This window comes from Microtus ochrogaster, linkage group LG5 (genome assembly GCF_000317375.1).
Source record: "Microtus ochrogaster isolate Prairie Vole_2 linkage group LG5, MicOch1.0, whole genome shotgun sequence".
Taxonomy (NCBI): Eukaryota; Metazoa; Chordata; class Mammalia; order Rodentia; family Cricetidae; genus Microtus; species Microtus ochrogaster.
Genome location: NC_022031.1, coordinates 24,320,615 through 24,340,355, shown reverse-complemented (window position 1 = coordinate 24,340,355; position 19,741 = coordinate 24,320,615). Strand labels below are relative to the sequence as shown.

The 19,741-nt window shown below is 41.8% G+C and overlaps 1 protein-coding gene across 3 annotated transcripts in view; it reads left to right on the top strand.

Annotated features, from left to right (window-relative positions):
• The window catches only part of Klhl32 (kelch like family member 32), a 207,683-nt gene that overhangs the window by 177,316 nt on the left and 10,626 nt on the right, over positions 1 to 19,741 (top strand). For all 3 annotated transcript variants that reach the window (XM_026786709.1, XM_013351931.2, XM_026786710.1), the window contains 3 exons: positions 8,321 to 8,379; positions 11,624 to 11,816; positions 13,865 to 13,959. In XM_026786709.1, the coding sequence (XP_026642510.1) occupies positions 8,321 to 8,379; positions 11,624 to 11,816; positions 13,865 to 13,959 (347 nt within the window). The remainder of the gene's footprint in view (positions 1 to 8,320; positions 8,380 to 11,623; positions 11,817 to 13,864; positions 13,960 to 19,741) is intronic.

Sequence of the window (19,741 nt, the reverse complement as noted above, 5' to 3'; positions counted from 1 at the left end):
GGAGATAGCTCAGCGTGTAAAATGCTTGGGAGGACCTGCTTCCTCGGAATCCAAGGAAAAGCAAGCCAGGCCTCAGGGCAGGCTCTCATCATCCCAGCATTGGGGAGGTGAAGATGGGCAGAGCCTTGGTGTTGCTGGCCAGAATCTTGCCTATTTGGTGTGCTCCAAGCCATTGAGAGAACATGATTCAAAAAACAAACAAACAAACAAACAAACAAAACTTCAGGCAGTGGTGGCACACATCTTTAATCCCAGGACTCAGCATTTGGAAGGCTGGAAGGCAGAGAGACAGGTGGAGGTGGATCTCTGTGAGATCAAAGCCAGCCTGGTCTACAGAACCAGTTCCAGGACAGCTAGATCTGTTACACAGAGAAACCCTGTCTTGAAAAACCAAAGTAAACAGACAAATAAATAACAATAAAGCGGGTTTTCTCTGAGGAGTGACACACTGGCTTCCACACACTTATGCAAGCGTACCTTCACATACGAGCATGAATTTAACATGCATCTACATATCCATACAACAGAAAACAAATGATGCTACAGGAAATTGCATTCAGAATGCAAAATGCATTCACTATTTCAATGTCCTTCACATGTCACAAGAAATTGTGACACTGTGACTATGGAGTTGTAGCAAATGTCCCCTCCTGAACTTTTTTTGTGCCCTGGGTGTTAGTCATCTCAGCCTCTGAGGGAGATCAGGATCTTCATTTTGCCTATGGGAAGCCCGAGACTGGCTGTGTGGTACATAGCTCCCCAAAGATGGAAATTTTTCCTGATCTTGCTCCTCTTCCCCCAGCCCAATGTGAGGGTGGCACCATGAGCATGCAAGACAGTGTCAGAAAACTCAAGCGACTTTCCCTCAATCCTCAATTTGCAGGCAGGATTGTCCCTCTTTGGAGCATGGAGAGGGTCCAGCTCTTTGTCTCTTGCTGTCCGTTGTGCCTTAGCACTGTCTATGTTAGGAACCACAGGCCTCTCCCCCTAGGATTTAAGCAGAGGACCATCTACTCATCAAAGACGAATTTCTTGGTTTTGAAAAATAAAAGCAGAGCCTGTGAGATGAATCAGTTGGTAAAGGTGCCTGGCCACGCCTAATGCCTGAAGTTTGGTCCCTTAGCCCTCAGGTGGCGGAAGGAAAGAACCTACTCCAGCCAATTGTCCTCAGTCCTCCGTGTGCATGCCCTAGCACAATGCATGCCTTCCAATCAACCAGTAAGTAAATGCAATTAGAGAAAGGAAAAAAAAATAGCATCAGACTAGGACCTGCGCTAACTGAAGCACAAGAAGAGCTTTTCTAATCCACTGCTTTATGGGGGCTGTCAGGATCGAGCTATTGTTGCCCTGCACACTTTGTGAGTGTTTAGCATTTCTTGGTAGCAGAGACAAAGGCTGCGTGGCAGTCACTTGTCATCCTCTCTGGTATGCATTCATCCATTTGACACAAGTTTTGTGGAGAGCTGTACAGGGAAGCGTAAGAAAAATGCTTTCCCCTTGTCGTGATGATAGAATGTGCTTCTCACCCGTGGTCGCCTGGTAGTAACTTCTCATTCCTCCTGGCAGCTTTTAAAGACTTATTTGACTTTGGGGAACCTGCAGTATATCTTTAAGGGACAGTTCAAAAGTATAAGGCAAGCTTGCTCATTTTCAATTTTGGCTGAGAAGTCTTAACTTTGACTATGACACTTCAAAGTTAGAGAAAACTTGGTTTTAAAAAATGGATACTGATATGAGATGGCATATTTAATGACAGCTGTATCTATGGAAAGCTGTTAAGATGCAGATTATCCCTCCTGGGGTGGGGGAGAGAGATCAAACTGCCAATCTATAAAATATACTCGATAGAAGAAGGCATGGAATCTATCTTTGCGAGTGCTTTGATTGCAGGGGACAGCGCAGCAGCATGTGGCATCATAACCCAGAGCAGACAAATCAGCTTGATGACTTTCAAAGCCAGGAAAGCTGCTGCAGGCAAGGGTACTCCAGAGCAGGAGAAATTAAAACATATAGAGACTGTTATTAATTTCATATCTATTTTTGTATAGTCAAATCTGTATGCAAATCCTTAGCATCTCATTTTAGCAGATTAATCTAAAGTGAAGAGTGCCGTGTGAAGGGAATGTAATAGCGGAGCTCTCCAGAATAAATGTGGGCTGAAAACTTGGATGCTTTCTGTAAAATTTATTTTTTTTGTACTGCGGAAGAAATGAATTTGTTTATATGCTCATTTGTAAATTACTTCCAAATGAAAAGCAATAGCGGCAATTCCCCAGTCTCCCTTTGCAATCCCGACTTGGCGAAAGTTGCAGCCCTAGTTCGTCAGGCACCTCCCGCGTCTTCCCATTCTAGAGGTAATCATGCAGATAACTAGCTGGGACTTCCATCTTTATTCCCAACTAGTGATCCAATATCTCATTCTCAGTAGCATCATGCGAGTGAAAATTTCTGTGTAATGCTAAGGAATCTAATTATTGAGCGTAGATTAATAAAAATCACATTATGGATGCATCTGTGGAAGTGAAGAAATAACGATTCTGAACAATAATTCTGAAGAGCATGGCGATCAGTTGTGTATCCCATGCAGCTGAAGGGGTGCGGTGGCCACACTGTAATTCACTGATTGCATAATTAGTCTATGATGGGCAGATTCAGATATACATAGTGCTACAAAGACGTTCAATATTGTCATACTGTGGGTAGGTTACTGCGATGGGTCTTAGTTCTGCTCCATATTTCTAAAACAAGTAGAGATGCTTTCAGTTTCATAGTAAGGACTGGGAGTGTGGCTACTTGCTTGATTTCAGTTAGAGATTGATCGGAGGTGACCTGGACATTAATCTGGCAGATAGGACCTTGATCACAAGCACTGGCAATCATTCTGACCTTGAACACATGTGCGGTCTCAATAGATTCATTTATTCTTATGTGGTTATGCCAAAAAAAAAAAAAAGAATTCTTCCACATTCCGTTTTAATCAGATAGGAAGCAAAGATCAGGAGTAAAAGGGAATGCAGCTATTTGTTTTGGTGTACGACTTGACTCTACGTTGGGATTGCGACGTCTTGTTTCTTAAATGTTGTTTCTCTTCATTTGACTCTTATTATAGAAATGAGACATTCAATAAATCCAGAGAAAGCTTTCTTAAAGAACAGGAATCTCCTCCCTCTCTGTTCTCTGTAGATGAAGCTTTTGTTGATTGTAAAAGTGGTGCCTTACTTTCTATAATTAATATATACTTTATAAGGTGATTGAATCTGGCACCTTAGACCAAATGAATATGGTATATACTCACTCATAAGTGGATACTAGCTATAAACAAAGGACATTGAGCCTGTAGTTCACTATCCTAGAGAAGCTAAGTAATAAGGTGAACCCAAAGGAAATCATATATAGATCCACCTGGAAACAAACAAGATCACCTGACTAAATTGGGAGCATGAGGGTGGGAGGTAAAAGGAAGAGAAGAAGGGGAAGAGGAGGGGAGAAAGGGAGGTTTGAGAAGAACTTGAGGAAATTGGACAGTCGAGATGGAGAAAGGACAGATATGAGAGCAAGGAAAGAGATATCTTGATCGAGGGAACCATTATGGGGTTAGCAAGAAACCTGGCTCTAGAAAAATTCCCCGGAATCCACAAGGATGACCCCAGCTAAGACCCTAAGCAATAGAGGAGAGGGGGCCCAAACTGGCCTTGCCCTGTAGTCAGACTAATGATTATCTTAAATATCACCATAGAACCTTCTTTCAACAACAGATGGAAACAGAGGCAGAGTCCCACTTCGGAGCACTGGACTGAGAACTCTCAAGGTCCAGTTGAAGAGAAGAAGGAATAAGAATATGAGCAAAGAGGTCAAGACCATAAAGGGTTCATCCACTGAAACAGTTTACCTGAGCTAATGGGAGCTCACCAACTCCAGCTGGACTGGGAAGGAACAAGCATGGGAACAAACTAGTCCCTCTGAATGTGGTTGACAGTTGTATGGCTGGGGCAGACTGAGAGGCCACTGGCAGTGGCACTGGAGTTTATCTCTACTGCTTGTACTGGCTTTTTGGGATCCTATTCTCTTTGGATGTATACCTTGCTCAGCCTAGATGTAGTAGGGAGGGCCTTGGACCTTCCACAAAGAAAAGTGCCTCACCCTCTCTGAGGAGTGGATGGGGGTGGGGTGGGAGGGTGTGTGGAAGGAATGGGTGGAGAGAAGGGAGTGGGAATTTGGATTGGTATTTTTTTTTGAAAAAAATCTAATAAAAATATGATTGAAGGCTACAAAATTAAAAACTAAAAAGAAACTCTCCAGTTAACACTAGCCACCATTAATTACATGGAGGATCCGTTTTTTTGTTTTTTTTTTTTTTAATTAGGGCTTTGGGAAATTATTGACCTGGACCAGTGACCATCTAGTACTGACATTAATTGACTGTTCTAAGTCATCTAGAGTTACGTATTAATCCTCTGGATTCTGGTTCCTTTACTTCTTGGGGATAGAGCTGATGGTAGAGACCTACTCAGAGCATTTGGACTACCAGTACAAAGAAACAAATAGCCGGGTGACATAGACAATCAAAGAAGACAGAAGTAAGGGTTTGGAAACACAGACTTTCTTCAGCCCCAGAGTGTGCAAAGGAAGGACTTTGGAGCAAGGAAGGCTGCTCGGTGGATGCAGCAAGCACGTGCATTTGTGCTTCCGTGTGCAACCTTTTCCCTGGAATGAGGCCGTTTGAATTTGCTAGTTGGCATCTAACAAAACCAGACTCCTTTCCTCTACTAAAAACTGAGGACAAGGACATCGGTTTCCTCAATGATACTTCAAAGAGATCTGGGTCCCTAAAAAAGATCTTCTTGTTTCCTAAAAGTGGCAAGTGTCTTAAAATAATTGACATTTCAAAGAGACGGAGAAAGTCATTACAACTATACCTAATCTAAGTGATTTTTTTAAAAAAGCAAAGTCGGGTCCTAGCATCAGAAAGCAGCCTAAGTTGAGAATACTAAAGCCTTGTGTTCAGTCTTACAGCTATCTGTGTCTTCCACATTAGAAAAACCCTATGGGAACATCTTTTCCAGCTGTTCCGATTGTGAATTTATATTTAAGAACTGGGTCTTTATGATTCATATTAAGAATACCCTTTTACAGTAGTATCTGAAACTACGTATGGGTCATATTTATAAAGATAGGTTTGGAGTCCTCATATCCCCATTATCACATGGCTTTAAAATACCTCACTTTTTTATTTATGTGCTGTTCCTTAGAGATTTTCCACCTAATAGTAAAAATTAAACTAAAATTAAAAATGTCTTGATTTTACATGGCTCATTGTACAGTGTAACCATGAAAAAAAGCACGTATGCCGGGCAACTTATCAAACATACCTGAATAGGGGAGTGAGGATTGGGAAAGAAAGAGACAAAAGACAAAAGAGAGAATCAGGAGGGCTCTCGGCGAATACTGCAGCAGCCTCAAATTTATTTCTCATACCCTTTTTATACCCAAAGCAAAAAGGGGAGGGCAAAAGACTTTCTTACCACGGCTCAAGGAATGAACAAGTGTAATCACCTCTTTAATTCTCAAAACACCTAGTAACCATACCTTTTGCCAAACATCCTGTTAATTGCCCTTATGGAGCAAGAACAAGCTTGGCTCTCTGACCTTAAGTCAAGATGGAATAGAGTCACTGTGGGCTCCCACACATGTAAGAGCTGAGTATCCCCCTTTTCAAGTGCTTGGGATTAGATGTGCTGGGACATTCAGATTTCCAGATTTTTGCTCAGTTGTGTACCTATGATCAGATGTCTTAGGGACGGCAGCCATTTCTAAACATAAAATTCCTGTAACCTTATATACAGAATCTGAAGAGAATTTCATACAAATTTCTAGTGTTCTTGCTGTGGCATCTTATTGGAGGCGGGACGTGAGGATTCCCACTGTGTCATCATGTCTGCATTCAAAAAGTTTGGAGGCTTTTAGGCTTTAGAATTTTAGACTAAGTATCCTCAACCTTTTGGGGACAGGTAGAAAAAGTTAAAGTATTGACTTTCATGGTTCCTAGTTAAGCAGACAGTCTGGTCTCTTAGATATGATCACTGTAAAAAAGGACATTTTACAAAGTTGACGGAAGTCATTGCACTGGGGAAGTTTAACGTGTTCTGTCCCGTTTGGGAGCCATTACCCACCAGCTCCACTTGTCCTGTTCGGTATTTGGAAAGCGGCTACTGGGCTGTATCAGATGCACCCTGGATTTTTGCTGTGGGACAATGGTTTTACCCTTTAAAGATTTGTTTCTTGTACTGGTTTAATAAAATGCTGCTTGGCCAGTAGCCAGGCAGGAAGTATAGGTGAGGTAATTAGGCAGGAAGTAGAAACTGGACAATGAGAACAGGGGAATTCTGGGAAGAGGAAAGCTCAGTTTGTGATCATCACCCAGACCCAGAGGAAGCAAGATGAGAATGCCTCACTAAAATGGTACCAAGCCAAGTGGCTAACATAGATAAAAATAATGGGTTAATGCACAATGTAAGAATTAGTAAGAAGCCTGAGCTAATAGGCCAACCAGTTTATAATTAATGTAGACCCCTGTGTGCTTCCTTGGGACTGAAAGGCTGTGGGATTGACTGGTACAGAAGCCTCAGTCAACAGATTTTGAAGATCTTGTATGGAAAAAAAAAAACCCTCAGTAAATTTTCTATGGATTTCATATTAAGATAATATTTTTAGCCAATTGAAATTGTATTATTAAATATAATCTCTGTTTTTATTTTTAAATGTGGCACATTCATTGATATTATTATTTTCTACTGCATAGTACTGGGCCTAAATATCTTTAGATAGATAATGCCTTTTGCTTTATGTGATCCTTCCAAAGAAATAGAAAGCTACCACCTCACTAATGCACAGAGCTTAGAACTCGGACATTGCCAACTTGGGTAAGGACAGGGACAGTTTATGTAACTCTGCCCCTAGAATAAATTATCCAGAGAGAAATTTAATCTGTGTGTGCTGTATTCACCCCACGCCTTTGCCTCTTCATCTGGCCATGCAGAGCAGCTTGCTGTACTTGCTCACTCTCGAGCAGACTGGTACTGAAATGTTTCTGGAAGGGGAATCTGCTTCTTCTACAATATGTTTCTTTCTTTCATTTATTCATCTCTCACACAATATGTCCCAACTGCAATTTCCCTTTCCTCCACTTCTCCCAGTCCTCTCCCCGACTCTCTACCCTCCCCCAGATCCACTCCTCCGTTTTTCTTCAGAAGAAAGCAGGCCTTCCAGGGATATCATCCAAACACAGCGTAGCCTAACACATTACAGTAAAGATTTGGCACAAACCCTCAAACCAAGGCTGGATGAGGCAACCCATTAGGAGAAAAAGGATTCCCAAAACAGGCAAAAGAGTCAGAGACACCCCCCACTTCCACTGAGCTCCACAAGAACGCCCAGCTACACCAGCATAACATACATGCAGAGGAAGCGATGCAGACCCATGCAGGCTCCGGCCAATCCGGTCTGTGTGAGCCCCTAGGAGCACTGATGTATGGATTCTGCGGGCTGTGTTCTTTTTGTGCCCTCAGCAACTCCGGCTCCTACAGTCCTTCCTCCTCCTCTTTAGCCGGCTTTCGCAAGCTGACCGCCTAATGTTTAGCTGTGGTCTCTGCATCTGCTCCTATCTGCAGCTGGAAGCCTCTCTGACGATTGAACTAGGCTCTGGTCTATGAGTATAGCAGGATAGCATTAGGAATCATTGCATTGACTTTCTTTTTCCATTCGGCTAGTTGTGTTTATTCTATTCCTACGTATTTTGGCTAACCAGCCCCTGGTTTCTGGCCATCCCGGCAGTGTTGGGCATGGGCTCCCTCGTGTGGTGATGGGCCTCAGGTTAGACCAGTCATTGGTTGGCCACTCCCACAAAGCTCTGAACCACCATTACCCCAGCACATCTTGCAGGCAGGACAGCCTGAGGGTGGAAGGTTTGAGGGCTGAGTTGATGTCACAGTCGCACCACTGAAAGTCTTGCCTGGTTACAGAAGATGGCTGTTTCAGGCACTGTATCCCCCACTACTAGGACTCCTCACTAGGATCACCCTCATAGATTCCAGGGAGTTTCCACTGCGCTCACTAGGTTTCCACATTAGTCCCCCATGCGCCCCAATTCCAGTCATCTCTCCCCACACTCTCTCCTCCCATCCACCACCCCTACAATAAATTTCTTAATTATGTCATGGGTTCTCTTTGATAGCATACAGAGATACTCAGCTGTAGCTAACTGTCCTTTGTTTGTCGGTCATACTTATTTTGGAAAGGTCTAACATGTGCTACTCCATTACAGGTGGAGTAACTAACACAGCACAGTATCAAAACAGACTGATGGTGTATGAACCCAACCAGGTAAGCACTTGATAAGAAGTCATTGCCTTAAGATGCAATTTATGAAAGGTTTCTGTGGGAGATATTCATTTGAATGCCACACAAATGCACCTTAAGCTACATGGGGAAAAGAACGAATCCAGGGGAATACCTTTGGTTGCTCATTATTACTGCAGAAGTTCAGCTCCTGTAGCATCATGCTATATGTAATGACACAGAGCTTTGCGTTCCGTAGAGAGGACTTTGACTGTGGCTGTGTCCTTCTGGAAGGGATGGCATTTGGGGCAGGAAACATCAGTATGACCTTGTTATTTTCAAATCAAATAATGTCATTTGACTTTCCCTAGCCAACTGTGTTCTAGAATACTATCTAGGACAAAGGCATTTGGAAGTACCTGAAGGAGTCTGAGAATGGTGTGCCTCTAACAGATCGGCCCTTTTTATGCAGTTTTGGTGCGCACTTAATTCCCCCTTTCCCCTAAAATGAAACATGTTCTTATTCTCTTTTCCTTCTAAAACAAAATCTTCAAACAGGCAAACTCTAATGAGTTTTGCCATTTCTATGACTTATATATCTAAATATTGTTTTTATTGTGACAGTATTCCAAAACGGCATGATGTGGAGGTTTAATATCTATCAGCTAGCGATATCTGGATATGAAACAACAGGTTGACTTTGGCAGGCTGCAGCTAGTTAGGTACCACAAGCTTATGCATAGTGTTCCCAGTATTTCTGCAGCATTTTTAACAATGACTTTACTGAGGAGGGCATTTCTCTTTTTCCAAGTGTCTCTCCTGATATTATTAAAAGTTGTAGATTGCAGAGACTGCACGCTCGTGGGTCCGCTGTCTCATGAGGGAGCACTAATTGCAGAAGCCTGAGCTTGGTGCACACATGGTTAAGGAAGAAGGCAGCATTAACACTGCTTAAATGAGTTCTGTCTCATGTTTGTACACACATGCTCTTTTTTAAAGATTCTGCTGGCATATTGTTTACGGTGGGTACTGGCAAACATCACATCTGCTTGCATCTTGCTCGGAATCTCAATAACTCTATCATTCAGCCCTGGTGCTTATTTCTCTTCTAGGCCTTTGTGGAGAGTCGATAATGCCTGCCATCTGCCACAGAGTACATCGCTACCTGCCAACAGGCAGGCTGGGGTGACCTCTGGCTCCCCACCACTGATTAGTATTCACACGCTAGCTTATTAGGAATGACCCCACCAGGCCTCTCCTCTTCTTTGCCTTTGCAGCGGGTGGCGGCTCACCTGGCAAGCACTGCAGTGAAGGAAGCTAAAGATATAATCAGGGGATGGAGGCAGGCTTTGCAAACCAGATGGCATCTACTGTCTTGTGGCAGGGGACTGGACTGCTAATGCAAACACAGATTCCTAATACTGTAATAGGTTATCGCAGAGAGAGCACCCAAGATAAGCATCGTCAGAAATTTAAAATTCACTCAAGCATAATGCATTAAAGATATTTCTTAGCAAAATGCCTGAAATCTAGCTTTGACTATTTATTAAAGACCATATTTGATTGCAGAGATTCTGTGTTCAGAGGGACCAAACAGGATAAGCTTCTCAAACTAAACAGTGTCTTTTTTTTCCCTGCAGTTTGCTCTGAGAAATTAGAAATGAGCAAACACATGCCCATAACAAATAAATGCCACTATATATGTGCCTGTAGTGAATAGGGTTGCACAGTGTGTGCCTATAGAATATAGATGCCATGGTGTGTGTGCCTATAAGAGATATATGCCACTATATGTGTGCCTGTGGTGAACAGGGTTGCACAGTGTGTGCCTATAGAATATAGATGCCCTGGTGTGTGTGACTGGAAGGGATACACACCACAGTATGTGTGCCTGTAGTGAATAGATGCCCCAATGTGTGCGCCTATAGTGCTAAGTGCCTATAGTATATATGCCAATGTTTATACCCGCATGTTTGTGTTGTAGTCTGCTTTTTTCTTTGCAGCTTTGTGAACTGGTGAAATTCTGTGCATGCAAAACATCATATGAGTTTTCTGGTTCCAATCCAATTTTGTCTTGGCAAAAGGAAATGAGGTTCTTTCCTATATGCTGGATGTCTATGAGGAAGGAAGTGTTTGGGTTTGTTTATTAATCTATCACTCAGTTTACTTGTCTGTCAATTGGTTAATTGTGATTTAAATTTAAAGTCACGGTTGATTCTCAGATAATTTTAAAATTGCTATTGCATTTTAAATAGGATTCTTAGGTTAAGAGGGGCTGAACTTAGCATTCTTATTATTGAGGGTGATCTAGAGCCAAATATTAAAGATTTTACCATTCCTTAACATTGTCATATAAAGCTTGGCCTTCTACCAAAATAGATAAATATGTCTAGACCTAGCTGTCCTACTGGATGAAGAACACAAGTCAGAGTGCTAAGGGGTGAGAGGGTTCAGATACAAAGGAAACATTGTTACTGAAACAATTTTTAACTTGTCCTCTGATCGCAGGTTAATTTTGGAGAGAATGGGAAAATTTTCTTCACCCTAACTTATCTAGTACCTTTGTTACTCAATGTGTATATACCCCTACCCCTTTTATTGAGACATGATCTTACTATGTAGCTTTTGTCTGGCATGAAATTCAGTATGTAGACCATGTTGGCTTTGAATTCAACAGAGATCCGCCTGCCTCTGCCTTCCTAGTGCACTACACATGTTCTCAAACTCTGTATTTTTAAAACAGTGAGCATGTACTGGACATTTATTACATGTGAGACATTTTCTGAATCGTAAGTGGATATCATGCAGGCTTTAATTGTCTCCGCTGCATAGATGAAGAGATGAGCTCGGGAGTAGGGGGCCGGCGGTGGGGGTGGGTCTGCATGTGGATTATGTCTTACAGAGTCTCGATCTAGACTGTCTTTTGCTTGTTACATTATCTTCCACACTGTACCTAGTCCTGTGCTTAAACTGAAGTGATTTCCATGAGCTAAGCATCATGAAATTTAAAATGGCATTATAAAAGGCAAAATGCCCTATAAAATGCAAAGCTACCAAATTTTCTTTTTTAAAATGGAAGCCACAAGCTAGGAAAAACCATGTAATTTTTTCTTGTTGTCACGAATGAAAACCACACCTTTCGACACATAAATAACATGCAAGTAAGATCATTTGGCATTAGTGTTCTTACTGCTCGTGAGGCACACGGCCTTTGCTATTTGTGAGACTTTTTAACCCAATGCCCCTGAATAGTTTTTTTTCTTGTTTGTTTTGTTCTGTTTTGTTTCAGAATAAGTGGATAAGCCGTAGCCCCATGCTCCAGAGAAGGGTCTACCACTCCATGGCCGCCGTCCAGAGGAAACTCTATGTTCTTGGAGGCAATGACCTAGACTACAATAATGACCGGATTCTCGTGCGCCATATAGATTCTTATAACATTGACACTGACCAGTGGACACGCTGTAATTTCAACTTGTTGACCGGCAAGTATTTTGGGTTAAGCAATTTAGAAACAAGCATAGGGGCTGGAGAGATGACCATCATTAGGAGTAATAGTTGTTCTTCTTTAGGTCCCAGGTTTGATACCCAGCACCCTGGTAGCAGCTCACAACTCTCTGTCATTCCAGTACCAGGGCATCTTGTGCCCTTTTTTAGCCTCCAAAGGGTACCAGGAACACATGTAGTAAGTCCACAGATATAGACACAGACAAAACACACACACAAATAATATAAAAATTTTGAATGTCTAAAAATAAAAAAAACAAAACAAATAATAGAATAGAGATTCAAAACATTCCCAAACTTGTTCCTTGGCCATCTAGAGTTCCATATTATGTGAACAGTGAGTCATACAGATTGTTTTCTTTACCCAGGAAGACATTCATGATTTATAGCTGGGCTCTTTCAGGTGGCTGGGAATCTAGTTTCTATTTTGCCTTTGTGTACTTTCTCAAATGACCAAGACAAGCAGCACATCAATTCACTTTTCATCAACTGATACTTATGTCAGACTTCGATACAAGAAGAAGGGAAAGGTACCAAGAGTTAATAATTATTTTCCCCTTTTTTAAAAGTTAGGGTCTCATGTACATCTGAATGGCTTTAAAGAATTTCTGTCTCCCTCTCTCCAATCTCCCTTTGACTGAGGCTATATTTGTTTCCCACTGTGTCCAATTGTATATAGTGCTGGGATTTGAACCCAATATATCATGCATGCTAGGCAAGCACTCTACCAACTGAGCCACACATCCCCAGCACTAAGAAGTTCCACTTCTCACTCCCTGATCCTCTTTTATCTCTGGAGAGATCAGGAAAATGGTGGTCTTCATTGTTTGTCATGGCTATCTAACGTGTCTGTGTGCAGCCTAAAGATCAGACTTGAGAGCCGCTGTGTGTATTAGAGCCTTTTTGGCTACACAGAGATGCCCTACCTGTGCATCTCTGCAGAGCAATCAGAGATGTGGATTCCTCACAGAAAGGGATGGGGTGAATCAGTGAGGATGCACTTACCCTGATGTCCAAGATGGAGCTGAAAACTTTGTCTTTCTTATCAGCTCCTATGGTCAACATCCAGCAATGGCAGTCTGTAACTGGTGGGTTAGCCTAGCTCTTGACATTTAAGATGCAGAGTGGGCATCCACACGGGGAGCACAACCAGGGATTTTGGCTGCTTTGTATCAAGCTCCTCTTTGGGAAATGATTTGTAGGCCTATTGCAAGTTCTGATCTCTCAGGCAGAGTGGCATCTTAGATCCTAGATCCTTGGATCTGTGATTCGGCCTCCAACTTATTTATTACTCTAGTCAATCCCGTGCCAGCTCATCAATAAAAAGAGACTTTCCCTCCCTGCTTGCCTGCAGGGGAAAGTGTGTGCCAGTGAGTTATTCTGTCTTCTTTTTTTGAAATGGGAGGGGAATCCTTCCATCATTTTGGCGTGTCAGTATCTAGGGATTGTGTAGACTGGTCTCAGCTTGGAAGCTTTAATATAATCTTAAAACTGTTGACTATGTAAAGGAAAAAGGGTCGCAATTTCATCTGTTTTGTCTGCCATTTGTCTTCATTTGAGGCATGGGGTGCGGGCATGCCTCTGTTACGCCTTAGGGTTACAATTGTTACTTTTTAAAGTTAAGCACTTGTCTGTATTTGTTGGTACAAGTGCTATACGGAGCACAATGGATGTTTTACATATCTCAAATATCCCCCATTTCCACCATCACAGACGAATGGCACACAGAATAATATGGAATTATTGGTCCTACATAGCTGGCTACTACTATCTGTAGTGCTCCATTTAGTAAGGGGCTGGTAATAGATATTTTGGCCTGGTCCTAACTAGACAGAGGACACTCTTTGAGAGATAGTGGCTAATTTATTTTAGTTCTGGAGACAGTGATGAATTGCTGCAAAATTCCTGTGGAGTATACAAATATGCCACAGGGGGAAATTGTATCCCTCAGTGGCAAAAGAGTTAATTAAAACATGTACGAAATGGAATTTATTTTTTTCTTTTTATTCAATTCTCTTTACGTTAGGCCAGAATGAATCTGGAGTTGCTGTCCATAATGGGAGAATATATTTGGTTGGTGGATATTCGATTTGGACAAATGAGCCTCTGGCTTGTATCCAGGTGAGTGGCTGGAGATCCTTTTGAAGTTCATGCAAGTGGTTCAGCGAGGTTATGTTTTGCAATTCAGCTGCAAAAGGAGAGATTTAATGTGCAGAAAGAAGCTCAAGGTTCCTTTCTCTGTGTAGCTGCTGCAGCCTGTATCCTATATTCTGGAAATGATGCCTGCTAAATTATTGAGACCATATTAAGATGGGGACAAACTTTAAAATAGCTATAAAATATACCAGAAATGGAGAACTTTTGGTAGCTTACCCCCTTTTTTTAGTACTTAAAAAGGAAAAGATACTTTGGCAATGGTCACTCTGTACTCCATTTTAAAGCTACCCCACCATCATGCATTTTGTACGTTTCATTTTCTTCATTTTCATAATTGTTACCTGCAGAGACATTTTTCCTTCCTGGCAGAGGTTCCTAGGAGCAGTGGCTTATGGGTAGTCTGCCAGGACAGCTTCTGCCCCAAAGAATAGCCCTAGCACTTCACAAGTGAACCAGGCAAACTTGCCCAGGCAGGATGCCAGCTGGGTCTCTCCAAGCAGAAACACGTACTTTGTTGTTATATGTAGCCCCAAGTGCTCTTTGTAATTCTTATCCGTTTTATTTTTCACGAGTTCTCTAGCAAAATCTTGACACACCTTAGCCCTGACTTATCTAACATATCCTTGCAACAGCTCAATTTTTTAACCTAATCTTTGTGAGAAGGCCTTTGAAAACTATTTTTAATGGTTGCAGAATGATTCTAGCATCATCGTCATCATTATTAGTACTATTAGTATTATTCTGAGACAGTATACAGTCTCACTGTACAGCCCTGATGTGCTCAAAATGCATTATGTAGATCACGGTGGCCTCAAGCTCTAAAGATCTGCCTGTCTGCCACCAGAGTGCTGGGATTAAAGGTATTCACCACCACACTTGGCGATTCCAACTGTTTCTTTTCCAGCCATCCCTCATAAGGACTATTCCCATGCATCTCATAAGGTTATGGTATGTGCTTGTTATAACAACTGCCCCTTGTTGTCTGCTGACGCCTGCTTGCTGGATTACGTTAGTTATGGCCCTCCTTTATTTTCAGGCCATCATTTATCGTTTCTCTTTTTGGTTTGTCTCACCACAGATTTTCCTGAGCCTTACATATTTCTATTATTCACAGAGATCAAGTACATATGAAAAATACGGTTGCCATCTTTGGTTGAACAGACCTGAGTTCTACAGTGAATAGCTAGAATACATTTGTCTTAGCACACAGGGAATGTTCACGAAACTCAGTCATGCTTTACATAAAGTTGTAGGAGGGGAGATCTAAAAAATTGTCTTATGTATTGCTAACACAATGCAAATAATTTTAAACTTAACAAAATGCAAAATGAAACCTCTCCATAGCTGGAACAATAAAACACATTGCCATGTAACTGAGCTGAAATTCATAACGAGACAAAAGAACCTTAGAATGTTGTAAAAATCAAAGCAGTATTGCAAAATGTGGGGCAAATGTAGCTTAGCAAGTTAGAAAATAAAGACCACGAGGGGTGCACCCACACACTGAGACAAAGGGGATGTTCTATCAGGAACTCACCAAGGCCACCTGGCCCGGGTCTGAAAAAGCATGGGATAAAACCGGACTTGCTGAACATAGCAGACAATGAGGACTACTGAGAACTCAAGAACAATGGCAATGGGTTTTTCATCCTACTGCACGTACTGGCTTTGGGGGAGCCTAGGTAGTTTGGATGCTCACTTTACTAGACCTGGATGGAGGTGGGCGGTCCTTGGACTTCCCACAGGTCAGGGAACCCTGATTGCTCTTCAAGCTGATGAGGGAGGGGGACTTGATCGGGAGAGGGGGAGGGAAATGGGAGGTGGTGGCGGGGAGGAGGCAGAAATCTTTAATAAATAAATAAATTAATTAAAAAAACCCAAATAAAAGATAATAAAGATGAGAGCAAGGTAATGACTAGGTAACCATAATATGGTAGAAAACTGTAAGAACGAGAAGCACCTGGATATAATAACAAACAAGCACTGCTTTCTCCCGAGGAGTGCCGTGTCTTCACCCGAGGATGTTTCTGGCACTTTTCAGTCCTTTGGGTTTTCTTTCCCACTTTTCAGAACTGAGACGACATTGGGTTGGGCGGGAGTGTTTCGTGGTGCCAGAATGCTGTGTTGCAAGTGGCTAAAACTTCCTTAGATGGTTTTTACAGTGGTTAGTTTGAATTTTTATTAAGTTGCAAAATTCAAGATGTGCTTATGACTATATGTTCACTAACATTAAAGTTCGATTACCTTTAGAATAAGAAATAAATTAAAACTCCAAGAAAAAAATAAGAAACTCTTCCAACATGTCAATTTTAGGAGAGCAGAATGTGGTCATATTTTTTCAAGTCTGTTTTGGCAAGTTAATGTGTAAAACAGAACATTTTAAAAATGAAACAAACAAAACCACTTAATAGTGATAGAATTTGTCTTATCTTCAAATAATTTTTCCTTTTAAGTGATTCACTAACCTGTGCACTAAACTTTTTTTATTTATTTATTGGTGTGCACGAATGTTTTGCCTGCTTGTATTTGAGGGCAGAACATGCATGCAGTTCCAATAGAGACCAGAAGAGGGCATCAGATCCCCTGGGAATTAAACCTGGGTCTTCTGCAAGAGCAGCAAGCGCTCTTGCCATCAACAAAGAGCCATCTCTCTAACCCCCGTCCACTGATTTATTCATTGTTAGCAATGTCTGGTTATTCCTGTACAAACTTGTTATTCACAAAATGAAGGTGTGCGAGTATATCTTAAACCACCGAGGACAGACATTCAAAAGTTTCCTCAGTATTAAGATAATACTAAACAGATTTTTAAAAAGTTTGATTAAGTGCTTGTGTTAATGGAATGAATTTTACCTTTAAGATCACATAATGAAATAGATTAGTGCATTTTTCCAAAAATCATACAGATAATTCTGCATTTCAGTAGGCATACCGATGAACAGAATCAAGCCTCTTGGCAACTCTTATCTATCCCTGTGGCTAGCACACTGATTCTACAAAGAAAAACCTGAGGAAAAAGTTTTCTCTTTCTTTAAGACGTTTTTATGTTTATATGTATGTATGTATATATGTTGGAGGCACATTCACCTGCCAGCCGTGGAATACATTGGGAGGTCAGATAACAACCTGCTGAGTTGATTCTCCTTTACCATGTGGGTTCAGGTCACCGGGCTTAACAGCGAGCATGTGTACCACTAAACCATCTTGTTGGTCCTGCTTTCATTTTTTCCATTGCTGTGTGTTTGTGTTGTGTGATTGTACATAAGTACGAATGTCTACATGTGTACAGGCATATTTTTGTATGGGTCCTCTTGCATGTGTGGTGTATGGAGACTTGTAGCTGCTTTCAGGTGTCTTCCTCTGATGTATTAGACTTTATTTAATGAGACAGGGTGTGTCACTGAACTTGGCACTCCAATTAGACTATTCTAGCTAACACACCAGCTTATGGGTGGAGCCTCTCTCTGCCTCCCAAGTGCTGGAATTACAGTTGGCCACAACATCGGTCTGAATTTTACATGGGTTCTGGGGATCTGAACTTTTATCTTCATGTTTGCAGGACAAGCCCATTATTCACTGAGCCATGTCTCCAGCCCAATAAGCATTTACAAGAGCCTTTACAGTTAATAGTTGTCAGCATATCACTTAGAGAGAGCTTTGTAAACAAAATCTTCACGGATAACAGCAGTTTAAAGACTTCATTTCCCCTCCCCTTCAACCCTCTCCCATAGTTCCCATGCTCCCAATTTACTCAGATCTTGTCTTTGTCTACTTCCCATGTAGATTAGATCCATGTATGTCTCTCTTAGGGTCCTCATTGTTCTCTGGGATTGTAAATTGTAGGCTGGTTTTCTTTGCTTTATGTCTAAAAGCCACTTATGAGTGAGTAAATATGGCATTTGTCTTTCTGGGTCTGGGTTACCTCACTCAATATGATTTTTTCTAGATCCACCCATTGGCCTGCAAATTTCAAGCTGCCATTATTTTTCTCTGCTGTGTAGTACTCCATTGTGTAAATGTACCACATTTTCCTTATCCATTTTTTAGTCGAGGGGCATTTAGGTTGATTCCAGGTTCTGGCTATGACAAACAATGCTGCTATGAGCATAGCTGAGCACATGTCCTTGTGGCACAATAGAGCATCCTTTGGATATACCCAAAAGTGGTATTTCTGGGTCATAGTAAAAATTTATTTTCAAATTATGTGTATGTATGTATGTATGTATGTATGTATGTATGTCTCTGAGCATGTGAATGCATGCGTTCACTGAAGTTAGAGGCATTGGATTCACCTCAATATGGAGTTAGAAATAACTCTGAGTATTAGGTGCTGGGAACTGAACTCTGGTCTTCTGAGAGTGTATCCACTCTAAACTCTGAGCCATCCCTCTAGCCCCCAACAACATCCTGCTACGTCATATGTGCTGCATTCCAGCTATCGGCAACTGCTTGCTGGGCATCTTTCCATGTTAACTGGGGCTCACTATTTCTGTTGTGCTGTGACTGCAGAGCTATTTATTTTCCTGTACTCACAGTAATGTATCAGTGGCTGGAGAGAGCAGCTAAGTGTTTAAAAGCAAGGCCACTCCCCTCGCATGACGAGTACCTGCTGGAAAAATAACCATAGAGAAGCAAGACAGTGTAAGACCGCAGTGCTGGCCATAAGGAAATGTTGGTTAGACAGTTTAAGCTCCTAACTATAGAACATGTTGAAAATTATAGAGTGTTGGTGAGAAGCATATAAGCTAAAACTATCAAAGTGTAAATTGTCACAAACCACAGTAGCTCATAATCCAAGATTAATTTAACCAGTAGTCTAATAGCTGGGCTGATTAGTGAAGATCATAGTTAAATAGTTTAGAGAGTCTCTCAATAATACCCAGAACTATTTTTTTTTTCCTTTAAAAATACCAGCCAATACTCTTCGTCTCGCAGACCGCTGTTCTGGCCTCCAATCCAGGTTCATTTGACAGTCATTTGTGGGGTCAGCCGCGGGGGGTGACATACATGAGGAGCCATTTCAACCACTACCAAGTTAGCATATGCCACTCCACTCCTTGTAAGCTCCGGGCAGACGGAGGAAAGCGGAGAAGCTCTTACGTTAATATTTGTCTGAATATTAAGGTTGAGAACCACTAGTAATACAATTGCCGGAAACGGATCTTGCAGAAAACAAACGCGAAGGCGCTCTTATTAATTTCGTGGGCACGGAGGTGGATGTCTGGCGTGGCACCTGACTCTAATCTGGTGTGCCTGGGGTGACTAGTACATACGGGCAGCCGGGAGGGTGCAGGTGATTCATCTGTTTCCGGATCGCTCTGCTGCTGTTCTCTTGCCGATCACTTTCTTTTGGCTGCAGGATTTGCTGCCAGTCTGGCACTGCCGTTTCCCACATGTCTTCTATCTGCCAGTACAGGGGAGTGTTTTGGAGAAAATCTGCCAAAAGCTTTCTTTTTTCCTTCCCAGATTAAATACATTACATCTGCTTAACATATGCAGTCGCTGTTGGCCCAGGGAACCACAGAGAAGCTCTTGGGGTGATTACCTCACTGTTATTTTGACTTCTATAAATGTATTCATTTGGGGGAAGCCACTAAGTTCTTGCTTTTCTCGGCTACATCCTTGGATTAAAATACTGGCTGGAGCTGCCATTCACAGCCAGCTCACCCTGAGAAAGCCATTTAACTTTTTGTTTTCTTCTCTGTAAATTGAAGTCAGTACTTAACCTTGTATGGTTTTGATGAGT